Source organism: Dipodomys spectabilis, unplaced genomic scaffold (assembly GCF_019054845.1).
Source record: "Dipodomys spectabilis isolate Male_0828 unplaced genomic scaffold, ASM1905484v1 ptg000493l, whole genome shotgun sequence".
NCBI classification, from domain to species: Eukaryota; Metazoa; Chordata; class Mammalia; order Rodentia; family Heteromyidae; genus Dipodomys; species Dipodomys spectabilis.
In genome coordinates, this window is record NW_024871170.1 from 304,101 (window position 1) to 322,798 (window position 18,698).

General features: G+C 44.8%; 1 protein-coding gene across 4 annotated transcripts in view; it reads left to right on the forward strand.

Annotated features, from left to right (window-relative positions):
- Positions 1-18,698, forward strand: part of Kras (KRAS proto-oncogene, GTPase) — a 57,405-nt gene that overhangs the window by 22,499 nt on the left and 16,208 nt on the right. Inside the window, exons 3-7 of one of the 4 annotated variants that reach the window (XM_042669325.1) lie at positions 1,951-2,129; positions 3,705-3,864; positions 10,859-10,974; position 11,067; positions 14,284-18,053. In XM_042669325.1, the coding sequence (XP_042525259.1) occupies positions 1,951-2,129; positions 3,705-3,864; positions 10,859-10,974; position 11,067; positions 14,284-14,400 (573 nt within the window). In that variant the 3' untranslated portion in view covers positions 14,401-18,053. Of the gene's footprint in view, positions 1-1,950; positions 2,130-3,704; positions 3,865-10,858; positions 10,983-11,066; positions 11,068-14,283; positions 18,054-18,698 lie in introns of those variants that run through there. The other 3 variants (XM_042669324.1, XM_042669322.1, XM_042669323.1) reach the window with 3 other exon arrangements.

Sequence of the window (18,698 nt, forward strand, 5' to 3'; positions counted from 1 at the left end):
TGTGCGTGGCTGTGGGTCGTGCCCTCAGCCTGCGGCTAGACATGCAGCGTGTGTGCGCGTGTGTGGGTGTGTGCATGTGCACGTGTGTGTGTGCAGGCCTGTATGCGTGTGTGTGCGCGTGTGTGTGTGCACGCGTGCGTGCGTGTATGCGTGCATGTGTGCGTGGCTGTGGGTCGTGCCCTCAGCATGCAGCTAGACATGCAGTGTGTGTGCGTGTGTGTAGGTGTGTGCATGTGCGCGTGCGCGTGTGCAGGCGTGTGTGCGTGCGTGTGTGCGTGGCTGTGGGTCGTGCCCTCAGCATGCGGCTAGACATGCAGTGTGTGTGTGTGTGTGCGCGCGTGCGTGCGTGTGCGTGGCTGTGGGCCGTGCCCTGAGCCTGCGGCTAGACATGCAGTGTGTGTGCGTGTGTGTGTGCATGTGCGTGTGTGTGCGCGTGCGTGCGAGTGTGTGGCTGTGGGCCGTGCCCTGAGCCTGCGGCTAGAAATGCAGTGTGTGTGTGTGTGTGTGTGTGTGTGTGCGTGTATATGTGCGTGCGTGTGTGTGGCTGTGGGCCGTGCCCTGAGCCTGCGGCTAGACATGCAGTGTGTGTGCGTGTGTGTGTGCATGTGCGTGTGTGTGCGCGTGCGTGCGAGTGTGTGGCTGTGGGCCGTGCCCTGAGCCTGCGGCTAGACATGCAGCCCACAACTGAGTTCCGCCCCCGTCCTCTTTGCTCAGCGTTCAGCTGTGCATTAGCGACCTCTGTCTCAGTGGCGCCGCAGAGTTTGCCGATGAAGTGGGGACCTGGAGTCACAGTGTCTGTCCGGTGGCGTTTTGTCAGGGTTTTCAGAACTAGGTGAGGCCGCTAGGGTCCCTTGTGCTCCTTTGACCCTAAAGTGCAAGTGTGACGGTTTGCGGGTTGCTGCGCTGTCCCTGTCACCCTGGGTAAAGCCCCGACAGGGGTTTTTGTAGTAGATTTTTGTTGCTGTCACGGTACATGTGCTTTGTGGGTCTCCATAAACGTTTATAAATACTTTTGTAGCGAAGTCGTGCAGTGTAAGAGATTACAACTCGGCACGCTAAGTGTGCTCGCATCCCTGCGTGGCCAGCGTACCCGCAGTCACTTTCAAAACCCGCACCTCACCCCCGTGAAGCCCCATACCCATCAAACCGCCGCCCGCAGCTCCTGGGGAGACCTCTACTCCACACCTGCCTGATCTCGTCCATGTCTGACGCCACGCGGAATTTGTCCGTCTGTGTCTGGCTTCCGTTCCTCCGCCGTGTTTTCAAGGTGCCGTCTGTGTTGCCCTTCCTTCCTGTGACTGACTCGCACTCTGTGTGTGTGAGCTCCGCTTTGCTTGTCCACTCTTCAGTTAATGGGCATTGCTGCTGTTTCTAGACTTCAGCTCTAGGACCTGATGCTGCTGGAGCTAGGGCATGCTGTGTCTGCACTGGTCTCTGCTTTTTCTTAAAATTTATTTTACGTGGTACAGAAGAATTGAACCCCGGGCCTCATGCATGCGAGGCAAACACTCTTACCACTCAGCCACATACCCAGGCCAGGTAGTCTCGCTTTTGTTTCTGGTTATATACGTAGAAATTGGATGGCCTGGTCACATGGTAACTCTTAAATTCACTTTTCAGGAACTGCCAGACCTTCTCACATTGGCTGTACTCACCATCCACACACACACACACACACACACTTTTGTCTTGTTTCTCCTTAGCTTAATACCAGCCGCCCCATGAGTGCTCGATGGTGCTTCATAGTTTGCATTTCCCTAGTTAGTGCTGAACTGTTCGTGTGTGTGTATTTTCCACGTGTGTGTGTGTGTGTGTGTGTGTGTATTGGAGACTGGCCTGTTCAAGCTCCTTGCCCACTCCGAATGGGGTTGTTTACGTTCCTGTTGTTGCGTGGTGAGTGGCGTTGAAAGGCGCACTGTAATAACCCAGACTGCGCTTCTCCCTTCCCAGGACTCCTACAGGAAACAAGTCGTAATTGATGGAGAAACCTGTCTCCTGGACATCCTCGACACGGCAGGTCAAGAGGAGTACAGCGCCATGAGGGACCAGTACATGAGGACTGGGGAGGGCTTTCTGTGTGTCTTTGCCATAAACAATACTAAGTCATTTGAAGACATTCACCATTATAGGTGCGTTTCCCTTTGCGTTAAGGAGTCATTGTAGCTCTCGATGATCGATTCTTTGCTGAAGTACCATATGCCTATGCCATCAAAGGCAGATGAGTTAAAAGTGAACGCTGGTCTCCTTTTGCAAGTGAAGTCCTTGAAGCTGATAGTCCCAGACTGCATGAGCAGTAACGGGGCTGGGGTTGGGAGGGAGGAACCTGGGCCCACTGGACTCCAGGGACAGGAACGCTTAGCTCTTCCAGAGGTGCAAGATCCATTGTAAAAATACAGACTATAAACAGAAGTATGGAAAGGTAACGTGAGTTGCTACCACTCAGTTGTCTTAAAAAACACTCACCTACCTACAGTGTAGGATCTCTTGGGTTGGATTAAATATAATGGCTTGATAATTTGAATGTTGTAAAAGAAGAAGTTAGTGGGCTTTTTTTTAAGAATGATGAATCTGCATAAGACTGACTACCTAAATAATCCTTATATTAAACATACTTCTTTCTTCAGGAGTTTACAGTTTCTATGAAACTGCACATTTAGCAATTTTCCATGTACTAGTTAGCTAGCCTACTTCGCGTTTTATTTAAGAATATTTATGATAGCATGTTTAGTCTACAGCTGGAGAAATCTGGATGGAGGGTAGTAGTTGTAGTGTTTGTATAGGCTAGTATATGGCTGAAATTTTTTATTGTCTCCAAATCTATTCAGAAAATAAAGGAACTGGGAATTTGCACCAGTTTTGACTGGTGTCTTCTGTGTTCTCAAGTGCTATCTTTGAAATTCATGGCAAATCCTGAAGGATACTCATTTGGCCTCAGATTTAGAGTTTATTCACATTGTGTACCCAAAAAGTAGCAAAATACAGAAAGACTTAACAGAATGCAGTGTAGTTACTTCATTGTTGGCCTTCTAAAAAAAGCAGTCTTTCCAGCTGCCATTTCCCTTTTTTTGAGACAACAGAGTAGTTCTGTATGCTCCAGCAAAGTCTGAAAAAATCAGATGAAAAACTACAGAAGTAAATAGTTCATAAGTTTTCAGTACCTCTTGTTAGAGTAGATTGCTAGGATTGCTCTGGTAATTCATGTATTACTGTGCCAGAGGTATAAATTAAACACGGCCATTGGTGTGTGTTGGCTGCTGCCTGTAATTTCAGGTGTCCGCTGGGGTTTTGGACTGTCTGTCCATCCCATGCGGCAGGTGACTGAAATGTGACAGTTAACGTGGCTGCTAAATTATGTCTTGGTGAAGATACCTTGTGCATATGTGCATTTTTTACCATATCAATATATGTATCTAAGGTTAATGCTGTTTATTCTTTAAAAAAAAAAAAGAACTTAGGTTTCTCATTTTGGCCTAGAATTTTCCAGAATGTTCTCTTATCTTTGCTATTTACATAGAAACTTTTTAGATGATAGGTTTTACTCCTACAGGTATTTGATCTGTAAGGGAGAGAAAAGTGTTTGATTAAGACAGAGGGGAAGAATAACAGAGAAACCCCAGGGAAGTTTGTAGGGTGCACTCAGTGTCCTAAGGCAGAAGGATGCTTTGTGACTAATGCCTCTCCTACCACTTTTGTTTTTTCCCCAGAGAACAAATTAAAAGAGTCAAAGACTCTGAAGATGTACCTATGGTCCTAGTAGGAAATAAATGTGATTTGCCTTCTAGAACAGTAGACACGAAGCAGGCTCAGGATTTAGCAAGAAGTTACGGCATTCCTTTCATCGAGACCTCAGCCAAGACCAGACAGGTGAGTAAAACGCGGGTAACTTGTCTGTCCGCAGAGCCCGTCGGGAGATGAGGAATTGAACTGTCCACACTGTCACGGCATCTGCTTGGGGCAGGAGCACAAGTGGACGCACTGACAGTGTCGGCTGCTTTTTGCCTGTTAAATCGCCTGATGCGATGGATGGGTTCCCTTCCCTTCTGCTGAACTTCATCTAGCGTGCACAGCACTTTGGGCCTGGTTTTCTTTCTTCTTTTGGATAAGGAATGGCTTGGAACAGAGTCTGGGTATGTCGTCCAGGCTGGCCTTAAACTCTTCATTCTCTCATCTGAGCCTTCTCTAAAGGTCACCGTGCTGGGCATTTTCTTTTCTTTTCACAATGAGAATTTTTATTTACCTCTGGTCCTGTCTTCCAAATACAGTATTCAAGAAATGCGGATTCCTTTTTTTTTCAATGATATGTTAAATACAACAGCACAGATTTTGAGTTTCTTATTTTACCAGCACTGTTGCGAGTTGTAGTTGAAGAATTTTACTTTGGAGGAACTTTTCTTTTGATACATTTATTTTTGGAGAAACTTCTCCCTAAAGTAAGGGAATATTTAGAAAGCAAATAGAAATGCTCAGGTAACGAGTTTCTGTATTGTTCCTACAAAAATTAATGTCACATTGAAGCCTGAGTTTTGTTCCAAAACTCATCTTCATTTTAAAAGTGACTTCTTTGGGTAAAGTACAGATGGAATCATTTAATCTCTAAATGTCCTAGAAATCCTAGGAAAGAATATGCGAAGCTGGGATGGCATGCCATTTCCACATAGGTATTAGCAACATGCCAATTTATGTTTCATTGATTGGTTTGTAGGGCTTTTCTGTTCCCCTTAAATGTAAAATGTAACTTGTGTTACATTTTAAAAATGTTAGCTCATCACCTGCTACACATACAAAAAGCACATTCTAGCTACAGGTGTGTCGGGTTTTATAAACTGGACTTTAGAAAAACTGTTAAGCTCCTATAAATGTCCCGACTTCCCTGCCGATCCTATGTATGTCTTTTTGGTTAAACAAACTCTGAAACATGAAAAGAACACACGGAGTTCTGTCTGAAGTCTTTTTTTAAATTTTGAGATTAAAAACCGAGCTTTCGTCCATGGACCGTCATACACAGCAGTTTAATGACCCCTCATGAACAGGTTCAAGGAGGGCGTGGTAGGCATTATCTCAATGTCTTAGACTCAGAGGACCCAGGATTTCACCCGGTCCTTTCCTAGGGTTCCCAAGGACTGCAAAGAGTTTTGTGTTTTCATTATCTTTTTTATTAAAAACAATTTTTTTGACAGTCCTGGGGCTTGAATTTAAGGCCTGGGTGCTGTCCCTGAGCTTTCTGCTCGAGGCTAGCCCTCCACTACTTGAGCCACAGCACCACTTCCAGCTTTTTCTGAGTGGTTTATTATACATAGTCTCATGGACTTTCCTTCCTGAGCTGGCTTCGAACCGAGATCCTCAGATCTCAGCCTCCTGAATGGTTAGGATTATAGGCGTGAGCTTCTGGTGTCTGGCTCTTTCATTTTCTTTTCACTGTTTTTTTCCCGACTTGTTGGTTTTTCTCAAGAGAGAAAGTCTCAGGAAACAGGAGTATATTTATAACTTCTCTGCTTACATTTCTTTATGAAACAAAGAAACCCCCCAAAAACTGAATTGAAAACATTTACAAACCCTACTAGCTAGATTCTGCCATGCATTTTTTTTCCTGCTTATATTATTTATCACTTTAAAAGATAGGTTTTAGATTCGTGAGCATTTTAGTTGACACTTCCCAAGGTGTGCATGAACCAACTCCACGTAAAAGGTCACAGGGGAGTGGAGTCTCTGACTTGTAGCAGGCGCCCCAGCTGAACCCCCGGGACCAGGAGCAGAGAGGCACCGGATTGGGCCACACCGAGGAGCCCGCTGGTGTCCTCCCCCACCTCCCCACGCCCCCTGGGCGAGCCTGACACCCCTCATAGGCATCTCCTAGGTGGCTGGCTGACTTTACCCCAAAAGTGCTCATGGATTCCTGCTTGGTGTCAGTGATTTTATGTACTGTACTGATCAGATTGATCTTACATCTGGGGCTTTTGAAGTGGTCTGTAGCCTTGAGTTTCTCAGAATTTCATTTAGCATTTTGAAGGCATATGATTCACTTGAATTGCTTCACAGCCTTCCTGTGGGTCAGCTGATTAATATGAAGAGAATATCATACATAAAAAGCACTATCTTGCATTTATGTTGTTTTCTTAATGTTTTTTTTTTTACGAAATATATGTCCCTAAGCTGTAACTAAGATCTTTAATTTCTCTATGATTTAAGTGGGCTTGTTGATTTCGCTTTGAAAATAATTTGCTTTGGGAAATTTATCCTCCTTGAAGTGAATTTGATAATTGCCTATTTGGAAGATGCGAAAGAGCTGTTCAGAATAACTTTAGAAGTTGTAATCTAACATGTCTGTTTTAATAAATTCTACAAGTCCGTTTTTTGTAAAGTTTGAAGTCCTGCCTTTTATAGAATGTTTTGTTACTCATCTGACAATTTGCATATCCTTACTGTAGTCCACTAGCAATTTCTAACATGCTTTGATTTTAGCCTTGTTCCTGAGCCTAAGATAGAAATACCAAAAAATTAAGATGAATGGGAACTGAGAGTTAATTCCGAAGTTGTCATAGATAGAAATTTTTGGTTTGGTAAATTTTTCTTACAGAGGGCTAGATAATAAATCTTGAGGACTCAAAGTGATTCCTATTGAATGTTGACCTTTTCCCCTTGGTGGCCCTTTACAAATGCCAACGTCACTGTCGGCTTGTATGTGGTAGAACGAAATAGGCTGTGGCTGTATAAACAAATTCTCTTCTAGTACTTTTAAAGATAACTTAAGAAGAACTGTAGATTACATATATATATTTATTTATATATATGTGTGTGTATATCTATATTATATGTGTATGACATATATAATTTTTTCTTAAAAACACCCATTACCAGGCCAGACTGTTTTTCTCTTTATGACCAGGCTGATCTCAGACTCCTGGGCTCAAATGATCATCCTTCCTCCGTCCCTCACCCCAGTATCTGGGTCTACAGGCACACACCACTGTGCCCAGCTGTATTCCATGTTATGTGGTCAGCCTTTATCTGAAAGGAAATGAGTTAGGTTTTGCCATTGTGCAGTGTATGGTGTTCAGTCCTCTCAAATCAGAAGTAGGGACTGAGCTGGGCGCTGGGGGCTCATGCCTGTCATCCCAGCTACTCAGGAGGCTGAGATCTGAGGATCACAGTTCAAAGCCAGCCCAGGCAGGAAAGTCTGTGAGACTCTTACCTCCAATGAACCACCAGAAAACCAGAAGTGACGCTGTGGCTCAAGGGATAGAGGGCTGGCCTTGAACGGAATTGCTCAAGGACAGGGCCCAGGCCCAGAGTTCAAGCCCCACGACTAACCAAAAAAAAAAAAAAAAAAAAAAAGGGACTGCTCAGCAAAGCTGATGCTGACAGAGCAGCGTTCTTGGTGCCCGAGCTCCCACTTTAAGCCTTTTGCATTCTGGAAGTCCCATTTTGGCCATAATGTAAAAAATAATTTTCCTCACTTAGAAATGGTGAGTCACGGATCTCCTGGCTTTGGGCCGTTCATTTTCAGATCTGCGAAACGAGTGAACAGAGGACCTCTTACCACAGGTTATTTAACAAACTGTGTAAAAGGATAGCTCGGGTGCTCTGGCACTAGCTGTGCACACGAGATTCAGAGCTTGACCTGGACTTTATGAGTTACCACACTGGCGAGGTTGGAGCACCTGCTGAGTACCGCGAGTGACTGTCTCACTGGTGCAGGGCTGGGTGGAGTCGGGCACTTGCCAAGGTTGCCTGAGAAAGGTGGGATCCCACGTGAGTGACTTTTCAGAATGTCTGTACAGCGTGTTTCTCTATTTCCTTAACCCACGAAGGCTGACAGTCTCTCAGCTTTCTGTAGTTAGGGTATATAATGCGTTACTTCCTTGCAAGGATTTTTGTAAGTTCGGCAGGAATACTTGATAAAATTAAATCCCTTAAAGAAAGCCAAGACAGAAGGATCCAGAATATTCTTCACCAGCAATTGCCTTTCTGTATGGGATCCTTTATGTCCTTGTTCTCGTGGTGTGTTTTGTGTTAAAAATATCATCAAACCTTTTGATTCAAGCGGGAATTATATAACTTTTTTGTACATATTTTCATTGTTTAGAATTTCTTAGGCATTTAGAGTACATGTTTGTGTTGCAAAGCTATATCCTGTTGAATGCTAATCAAGAACTTAAACGTCTTGTCACAGTGGGGACTAAATGTTTCACTTTTTTTTTTTTTAACAATTATTTACAATTTTGGAGTATCTGTCTGTGCCCGACGCTCTTGTTTTCCACGCTGTGTCCCATTTTAAATGAAGAGCCAGCACAGGGCAGGACCAACAAGACTGGCCTGTCATTTTCATGTCAGAAGGACTTGGAAATTGTTACCGACTAATATAACTAACTAAAGTCTTTAAAAGGATGATAAATGAATGCATTAAAAAAAAATCTGGTTTGGATTTCATACGAGGACAGGTTTCCAGGTGCTAATCGGCCCGAATCAGGGGTGGGCGGGAAGTGGTCTCTTCTTTGTGATTCTTGCTTCCGGTTCTCTCTCTGCATTGCTAATGACCAAAATCAAACATTGCGATCCTGGTGACGGGTGCTCACTGAAAAAGCAGACACACCCGAACTGATTGTAGAAGTACGCTTCAATCAGAATCTGCTCCCGCGATGCGATGCGATGCGTAGATGGTCACCACGGGCAGCGGCCTCAGCATGTTAAGGCTGAATAAGGGTTTACATCCCTGGAAAATCCCCGAAAATATGAGCTTTTGCCTGGTTTGTCTCTCTAGAACAGGGTGAGACATTGATTGAGACCATTTTGACAGCAGCCTGGACTACCGAGTTAGACATTATCTCAGAAAGCACAAAAGAGAATTTCAAATACATACTTTCCTTAAGGAAAAAGGAACAAAAATAACCCCTTTTCTCTTGAACATTAATGATAAAGCTATGAAAATGCTTATATATCTCAGTAGAAGTAGAGATTTAAGTTTAAAAGCTTAGATTGAATGATCTTTTTTTAAAGATCCAGGTATTTTTGTGGTGGTCGCAGCTAGTTGATTAAGTCTGTTCCATCAAAATTAAGATAAAACCCGGCCCTGGGCTCATGCCATAATCATGGCTACTCAGAAGGCTGGGATCTGAGGATCAAGGTTCAAAGCCAGCCAGGGCAGGAAAGTCTGAGACCATAAAACCAGAAGTGCTGTGTGGCTCCAAGTGGTAGAGCTTTAGCCTTGAGCAAAAGAGCTCATGGGCTGTGCTCCGATCCTGAGTTCAAGCCCCACAACCAACCAAAAAAAAAAGAATTAAGATAAATTTTTTTCTTGGTCAGTAATGATTTTGCTACTAATTTTCGGACAGAAATATGTCATTTGGTGTATGAGAAGCTGGAGGTATACATTGTAATACATAATATTTTCATACCTGCTTCTTCACTGACAACTAATTTTATGGGTTTTACTATTGTACTTTAAAGGTAACACTTGGTGAATTCCACCAGAGCAGTGCTTTTGCACCGTGTGTAAAAACATGCCTGAAGGAATCCAGGTCTTAGCAGCCGTTCAGGCAGTATGTAGATACACACAGGTGACCCTGAACACATAAGCCCTGGCTGCAGCCGCTCTTGCGTTTGCTACCAGTGTCTGCGTCTCTGTGCTCAACTGGATTTCAAACTACAGGTCAGATTTCTGGTATTTATTAGCTTTTTAAGTGCTGGGTTCATTTTGTCAGATTTAACTCAGAGGGACCTTTCCTTTGACACTTGCCAACATATGCCACTTCCCAAAGTGAACAACGTATTCTTAAAATCCAAAAGGAACAAAATAAGCTCAAAATAAAAAGATGCCAGCTTTCTTTAAGTGTTTCCATCTTTCAGAAGAAGGGTTTGTCCTGGGGCTTGAACTCAGGGCCTGGGCACTGTCCCTGAGCTTTTTTTGCTCAAGACTAGCACTCTACCCCTTTGAGCCACAGTTCTGTTTCTGGCTTTCTGGTGCTTAATTTAGATAGGAGTCTCACGGACTTTCCTGACTAGCCTGGCGTTGAACCAGGATCCTCATATCTCAGGCTCCCGAGTAGCTGGGATGACAGGCGGGAGCCAGCAGCACCTGACAACTCAACTGCAAGTCATTTTTAAGGCTGCAGCAAAGATACAAAGAATCCATCATTTTCTGTTTTCTGTTTACATACTGATATTTTAATATTTGGCTAACAGCCCGAGTGTCACCTCTCCCGTAGACGTAGAAATTGACTGAAAAAGTCTAATTAAAAACTGGAAAGCCTTGGAAAAAAATTACATTAAGCGAAGCAAGCCAGACCCAAAGAAACATAGGCTGTATGGTTCCCTCACTTGTAATAACTAGAATATGAATAGGATATTCTTAGCAGAGGATCACAATAGCTCGGTAGCTTTGTGCACATGAACTATAAAATGATGCTTATCAAAATGAACCCCCCAAAATGATCGGGTGACAGGGCGATCTCCTGACTTGTGTTTGGTTTTAACAAAAGCCTTATGCTGTGTTGCGCCGCATGAGTTAAGAGATACAGGATAGCACCGCAGAGAATTTGTTTTGAGTTAGAAAACATTTAAACCTAACCTGGAGCTTTTTAATTCCACCACTAATAAACGAAAATGCTTGTATAAATAGGTACTGAAAACAGTTTTCATACTCCTATGCCTAATTAAATTCTTGAGAAGTTTGTAAGCTGACTCTAAAGAACAAACCAGGTTCTAGCCCATATTTTAAAACTGCATCCTCAATGGTATTCAGTCTCGTTTCTAAGAAAATACAATGGAAGCTCATAATCTCAAACTTCTTGCTCATGGCTGCCCCAGGGAATTACTCTTCCCCACAAAACGGTCTTTAAAGAAGTTGTGTTTTACAATGCAGAGAGTGGAGGATGCTTTTTATACATTGGTGAGAGAGATCCGACAGTACAGATTGAAAAAACTCAGCAAAGAAGAAGAGACTCCTGGCTGTGTGAAAATTAAAAAATGCGTAATAATGTAATCTGGTAAGTTCAGCATACCACTTTGGGCAGAAAGCAAGATGTCTTTCAGAAGTAACAAAGTAGCAGCCACCTCGCACTGCTTTTAAGGGTGGTGTTCTAATTTGAAGTGTTACAGGAAGAAACCTGGGGTTTATTTCCATAATCGAGCCATTTATTGTGGTTGTGATGAGTATGATCTTTGAGACTGGATGATCGTGGCAGACTAGCCTCCGGTTGCCTTGCACTCTGATGGTATAGTTACTCCTACGCTGGATACGCATCGCCTTTTTTCTTTTTTTTAAGGGGTACTCAGAGTCCTGTATTAAGAAACCAGCTTTTGACTCCTTACAGAAGAGAAACTAAATGTCGTGCAGCGGGCCGATGGAATGGCCCCTCAGGTGGAAAGGCCCCTCTTGGAATGTGTTTTTTTTTTTCCTTTTGGACAGTGTCTAAACAAAACCACTGTCCCCCAGTGTCCTCCAGCGTGGCGGTCCCAGCTGCTGCGCCATCCCTGTGAGCACCCCTGCCCTTGCTCTTCACCCCTCTGCTGCTGGCTTGCCACGGCTCACCCACCTTTGTTCAGGCCTCTCTGATTTCCTGCTGGGCCGCTCCCTCTCCCCACCTGCTGTGTTTGATGGGTTGCCACTATCATCCACTGGGCATGCAGAGACACTTGGAGGAAATAGCACCGGTTTGCTCTACACTGAAGTCTAGCATCCTGTAGCCAATCATACACCGCCCTCCCGCCTGCCGGCTGACCTGATTGCATTCCGGCATAAACCCCTCCTCCCCTTGAGGGCGTTTCCCGCCCCCCCCCCCCCCCCCCCCCACGGCCACGGTCCCTGCTTCTCCTGCCTCCCGTCAGAATCTGCAGCCCTGGCGCTCTGTGCGTCTTTCCAACGTCCCATTTTGAGTGACCGTGGCCTCCTCTGTTGCACTGAAATCACGTTTCATTCTTACACGAGCAGTAGAACCTCGCCTGCCACGTGTGGCTCCTGCCACACAACAGCTGCTGGGGAAAGACTGATCGAGCCCAGCCTGGTAGGACTTTTCCTTCATAAGCTAACCAGCATTCAGTTCTGCCTAGGCCAGCGAGTGCTTTGTTCAGTAGGTGACAGAAAATTCATCACAAAACTTGAACGTTTGCCCTGACCTGAATGGTTGTGTGAAGGTCAGGTTATCGAATCCTTGCTTTTTAAGCGGACTCAACACTTGTATGAACACGTGTGCTAACGACAGTATCCTTTCCAAACTGCGCACACATCAGCTTCTCATACTCCTGAAGGGGGTGCATCTGAAGTCATCGCTGGGACGCTGTTTTTGTCTTTTATGTGAACATATGGAGAGTGATTCTTCCTCCGTCAGGCAAAAGGAAGCCATTGGTCTGCAGAAGCAAATGGTGGCGTATCCGCAGTCCCTGCAGTGATCTAAGCTAGTGAGTTCAGCTCACGCCATCCTAAGGCTTAGGAGTCTCGGTTGTCAGAGCACCGGCGGGTTGGACGGTTTAGTTCTGTTGTCCTCCTGCGTGGAAGGCCGTGCGAGGAGGTAGTGACTAGACCTCCGTTGTGTGGCCCCAAGGTTCACACTGCCCTCCCCGACCCCAGGGAGGCCCCTCGGGACAGAAGCCGCCCTTCCGTCCCGTGCCACCCGTGTTCGCGGACGGCCCGTGCAGGTGGTAGGATGTTGAAGGCCTTAGTCATTATGGGTCAGGAGCAGATCACGTAAACGTTGAAGTGATTGTCAGCACAACGTGCTTCCTCCCGCAGGCTGTTGAAATGCACATTATAATACTTGGCTGCTGACCCTTTTCAACACAGTGGCTACCACTGGGAAAAAACCCCAGCACTTGGGTGTTTTTTGTTGCTCCTAGGCCTTGAACTCAGGGCTGGCACCCTCTACCACTTGAGCCACAGCCCCACTCCTCATTGTTTGTATAATTAGCTTATTTGAAATCAGCTGGGATCAGTTGTGGGGCGTGATGGTGACACCCTCTCACGCGCTCCCTCGCCTTCCCCCTTCTGCTTCCCGCGCCGGCTCAGCCAGCCCCACTGGCTCATTTTCACGCGGGTGCGTAAAGTATTTTGATCCCCAACCCCGTGGCTCCCCGTTTGGTTCGCTCTTACACTCTCTCCTCCCTCCCCTTCCCTGTAGCTCCTGATCAGATCATCGAAGTGTGCTGGTGGGTACTTGTTCCCACGTCGCCCCCTAGTGGCCTAGAATTCTTTGTGCAGTTCCGCACAGTAGGTCGGACTGATTTTAAAATAAGAGGGTGGTATTTTTCAGGGTGGGTTTTGTTGTTGTTCTTTTTTGTTTTGGTTTTGCTTTTATCAACATCTAGTTTGCTTTTTAACACGAGACCGGCAGGGATCTTGTGTATTGAAGGCCCCACCATAGCCTCTCTGTAGGTGACCCCTTAAAAGTGGTCATAGTCATATTATGGGCTGTTAAGTTCTGCCTTGGAATCATTTTTATTCACAACTGACTTAATACCATTTTTGATAACAAATAGATGCAGGCTTCCATGGCCAGACATTGAAGGTGGTCCACATTTAAATGGCTGGTTTGGGGATTTTTTTGCCAGTCCTGGGGCTTGAACGCAGGGCCTGGGCGCTGTCCTGAGCTGCTTTTGCTCAAGGCTAGCGCTCTACCTCTTGAGCCACAGGACTGACTTTTTCTGTGTATGTGGTACTGAGGAATCAAACCCAGGGCTTCATGCGTGCTAGGCAAGCACTCTACCACTGAGCCACCTGCCCAGACCATGGCTGGTTTTGAAAACATTATCTACTAAGCTAAACAGAAACTAAAATAATACAAAGAGAATCAATCTCTTCCAGCACCATCTGGTGATGACGCTTACTGAGCTCATTTCTCCTTAGGTGAGAGGGATTTGTGGTTTCAAAGTAACACCCTTTGTTGGAGTCATTTTCAGCCTCTTTGTTAATTAAAAGTTTTGAAATGAAGAACATGTGAAAACTGAACACGCTGTCTGGATTCTGTGTATTTCTTGGTAAACCTTTCAGAGGATTTTATGTAGGTACAAAACGAGAAATGACACTTCTTTCATCTAAAGTCGGGCAACGCATTTGGAGGTTGGTGACTGAGGCTTGCCAAGAAGCGCACCAAATTCATGTGTTCTGGGGAGAAAGCCCTTTGTCAAGCTTGGGTATGATTTGGGGTCACTGTTATTGCCTGTTGTGAATGCTGTCGTTCGTGTTTTATTAAATTGTCTTTGCTTCCTGAAGGGAAGCGTTCAACTGAACCACCATTTCTCAGTGACGCTCTGCCGCCGCCATTCTCAACATCTCCCTTTGTTTTTAAATTTCAGGGTGTGGACGATGCTTTCTATACATTAGTTCGAGAAATCCGAAAACATAAAGAAAAAATGAGCAAAGATGGGAAAAAGAAGAAAAAGAAGTCAAAGACAAAGTGTATAATTATGTAAATACAGTTTATACTTTTTTCTTAAGGCCTACTTAAGTAAAAGTGGTAATTTTTGTACATTACACTAAATTATTAGCATTTGTTTTAGCATTACCTAATTTTTTTTCCTTCCCATGCGAACTGTTAGCTTTTCTCTTACATGCTTCTTTGAAAATGACAGTGGAAACTTTTTCCTCTTAAGTGCCAGTATTTCCCTGAGTTTTGGTTTATGAACTAGCAATGCCTGTGAAAAAAAATTACTGAGCACCTGAGATTTCATGCCTCGGGTTTTGGTGCATGCAAGTCGATTTTTTCCCCTAATTTTCTTAACAATGGTGAGCGCGGGTGTGAAACACCAAGCTCTGGAATCTTCCCTCCCGTGTGTTCATCAGGTCACATCAGCGGGCTCCGGGGTCATTTCAGCCTCAGCTGAGACTGAGGCTGGTTTTTCTGGAACAGGGAAGGATCACAAACGGATGGGTTTCGTGGGCCTCATCTTCACGTTTCCTGCCCTCATCCTGGTCACTCTCCCAAAGATATATTTTTTATAAAAAGGGGGAAAAATGGGGGGAAAATAAAAAAAAGACCCAAGGCAATGAAAAATATTAGAAGACCATTGACGTTTTTCTACATTGGGTAAATGACTGTAAGGCTTCTCTTAGCTTTTCCTGCTAAGAGAGACTCAGTACAAAAATGGGGATCCCAGCAACCATTTGGTGAGGGCGTTCACCCCACACTCCTAAATGTGTATAGTGATCCAGAACCATTTTAACATATTAAAAAAATTCTCATGGGAATGAAGTGTAGTCCCTCTGTGTCTGACTGCTCTGTCTAGCCTGTGAGTCTGTCTTTGAAAATCACTTTAATTTTAGTCATGATACGTAAGATGGTTTGAGCCAGTTCTAGAGAAGCGGGGGACGAGGAGACGCGGGCTGTGAGACCAGCCCCCCGCGAAGCTCTCTGCTTCACCCAGGTTTCACAGCACAGCCCCCTGCACCTCCACGATCAAAACGAGAATCAGCAGAGGGAGTTCTTGGAGAACTTAACGAGATTCTCATTGTTTGGTGGTCCTACCAAACATCGAGAGCCTCACTTCTTCGTTTTTTCTTACTAGAATTAAAAAAAAAAAACCACCACCTTTGAAATATAAACTTAGAAGTTGAGGTGGAGAAGAGTACAAAGGGCAGTAATTTTGTTTTTCTTTTAATGATGGAAGTTCAGTTTCAGACTGTTTCATCCATATTTACAAATCTAATGCTTTAAAAATGAGACGAGTCACGGTTCATGAAAACAGTTCTTTCAGTGACTTTCAAGAATGACTTAAGAATCTTTGCAGTGAAAGGCTGTGGTGAAATGGAGCGTACTGGACTTTAGATTTTAGATATGTCTGACTCTGGGCACACCGCTGTCCACTTCAAATCATCTCCAAGGCACCTCCCATGCGATTTACACGCAGTTTGCATACAGACTCACTCGTTTGTCCGGCTCAGCACAGTCTGTAGCTCCTTACTTGGAGTATCATCCTCAGTGTCCGTCTCCTGGTCAAAATTGTGCAAGAGGTGACGTCTTTATCTGAATAGTCTTTCTCCAGCTTGGGATTTCCTCCTCTCTCAGCTGTCACTTTGCTTGCCTGGCCTGCTTTTCCACGCACCTGTGGCTCAGTGTAGCTTAAGACGGTGCCATTGCCCCACCTCCGGTTCTACTGCTGCTGTGGAGCTCAGCGTACGAGGTTGTCAAAGGTACATCAGCGTTGCTCTGTCTTACTTCCTTGCGGCCTAAAATAATCTGACAGATACCATAATGAGATGCAAGTTACTCCTTCCCTGGTGTGTGGTTGCAGTTTAACCTTGACTCTTTCCGCCTCCTCTCTGCTGTCTGATCCGTTCGTTGCTGATGATGGGAGGGACTTTCAGAGTAGTTTTCAGAGGAAAACTTAGTAAAGGAGTTGCTGAAATGTGCATCTCAGACTCAGTCCTGATTTTTAAAAAGGATACAATTCCATTGTACAAGTCAAAACTCTTACCATGGAAAGGAACTTCCACAATTGAATGAATAAAGGTGTTTTTTCTTCAAAAAAAAAAAATCTGTTCCACAAGTGTTTATTCAATGCCTGTCGTAAAGTAGCCACTGCACAAGGCCCTGGGGCTGTTCTGTCTCTGTTTCCCGGTCTTAAGTAGCAGAGTCATCTGGAGGATTTTCATCAGGCATGCAGCGTGGGATTGAAGAGAATGTAGTGCAGTTTTTAACTTTTGGGGGGGGTTGGGGGGGCCACGTGGTGGCTGAAGGTTCTTGTTTTCTTCCTTTGTGCGAGGTGCTGGTGGTGCAGCCTGCATGGTCCTGTGTGCCAGGCATACTCAGCTCCATTCCCAGGCCTGTCAGTGTCGGGCAGACCCCAGCGCAGCTTTTCCGTCAAGCCGCCTTATAGAGAGTACTAGTTTTAAAAGGAGTGAAGTTCCCCTGATAGTTTAGCTTGTCTCTGGGGTAAGTCACTAGGGCTTTAGGATCTTCAGGTAGGCATGAAGCTTGGCGTTGTGACCTCTTGCTTTTATAAAAGGGCGCGCCCGAGGAAGTCCAGTGTGTAATGTACATTTCAGACTCTTGAATTTTGGATGCTGCTGGGCAGTTTTTCTAAGGTGGTGGTAATCTTGATGTGCATCTTGACTTACGTGAACCTTCTGTTAACAAAAGGTTTTAGTAGAGATGTTCAAAGGGGCGGGGGGTCCCAGTCGTGCACATCATTACCTGATTAGTACAGCCTTCAAGTCCACGATGAACTGAAGAACTCCTGGTTCTGTAGTCGTAGGCATTAACGTGGGTGGGCGGGGACATAGAGGCATACATAGTGTAATCTGAGTGAGTATTTTCGGTTAGGAACTTTATACCTGTTGACTGAGTCACACTGCATAGCAATTTAGAACCTAACTGTTAATAGGTTATCACAACCGTGGCCACCATTGCACAATTTTGTCCTAAGGTGTGTAGCTTTGTGAGGCATGTTGAATGAGTTTGCACCAGTTCATCTCGTTTATATTCTAGTAATTTTTTCTCCCCTCCCAGCCATCTTTTCCTCACCCACAATTTAGGTGAGGTATTTTTTTCCCCTCTTGTTCGGTGGCAGGCAATATGTACTCATTTCCATTGGACAAGAGTAGTCATTCATTATGTCGTCATCTTTTTAAAACCCAGCAATGACTTCAAAATTGAATTTCTATCTACTAGCTTCTGTATTATTATTGGATAGCGTGAATTCTGCATGGGGAAACGGAGTAGCACGAGCTGGTAGCTGGAAAATTCTGTCAAAAATGAAAATGATTTCTTCCTAACAACAAGGCATCTGTTCTGAAAGAATAGTCCTAACTCGATGGCGAGCTGTGTACTAGCTTGAAGTGCCTCTGTGGGTGGGGAATTTGGGGAACACAAAGTGATCTGCAGAACAGGTTCATTTCCGAAGCCTCCCTCCCCTGTGGAGCTCATTGGGTTACACTTTCTCTGGAAGTTTCCAATTCCACTGTCTTGTGTTTTCATGTTGAAAATACTTTTGCATTTTTCCTTTTGAGTGCCAATTTCTTACTAGTACTATTTCTTAACGTTATTACCATGTTTACCTGGGATGTATTTTGACTATTTTTGTATAGTGTAAGCTGATACATGCACACTTTGTGCATTGTGCTGTGTGTGTGTGTGTGTGTGTGTGTGTGTGTGTGTGTGTGTGTGTGTGTGTGTGTGTGTGTGTGGGACATGCACAGTGTGACCCAGTCTCTTCATCATTTGGTTGCTCTGACCTGGGAACATCGGTCATTTCAAACATTAAATTTTAAAACGACCATTCCTTTAATTAACTTTTAATGTTTATAGGAGTATGTGCTGTGAAGTGATCTGAAATTCGTCATATTTTTGTCATGAACTGTACTGCTCCTAATTATTGTAATGTAATAAAAGTAGTTATGGTGACTTGTAAGTGTCTTCTTTCCTTTTTAAAATTCAGTCTTTAATTTTTATCTTGCTAGGTGCTGGAACTTTGGCCAGGGCCCTGTGTGCTGGGCAAGCACTTTGCTGGGAGCTACACCCCCAGCCCTGGCCCTTTCTTAAGGGAAACTGGAAATGGAGATCTTACAAGAGCCGGGCCCTGGTGGCTCAGGCCTGTCATCGTGGCTGCTCAGGGGGCTGAGATCTAGGGGTCATAGTTCGAACCCAGCCCAGGCAGGAATGTCTGTGAGAACCTCCAGGAAACTACTCAGAAAAAGCTTAGAAGTAGAGCTGTGGCTCGAGTGGTAGAGCACTAGCCTTGAACACAGAGAGGCTCAGGGACAGCGCCCAGGC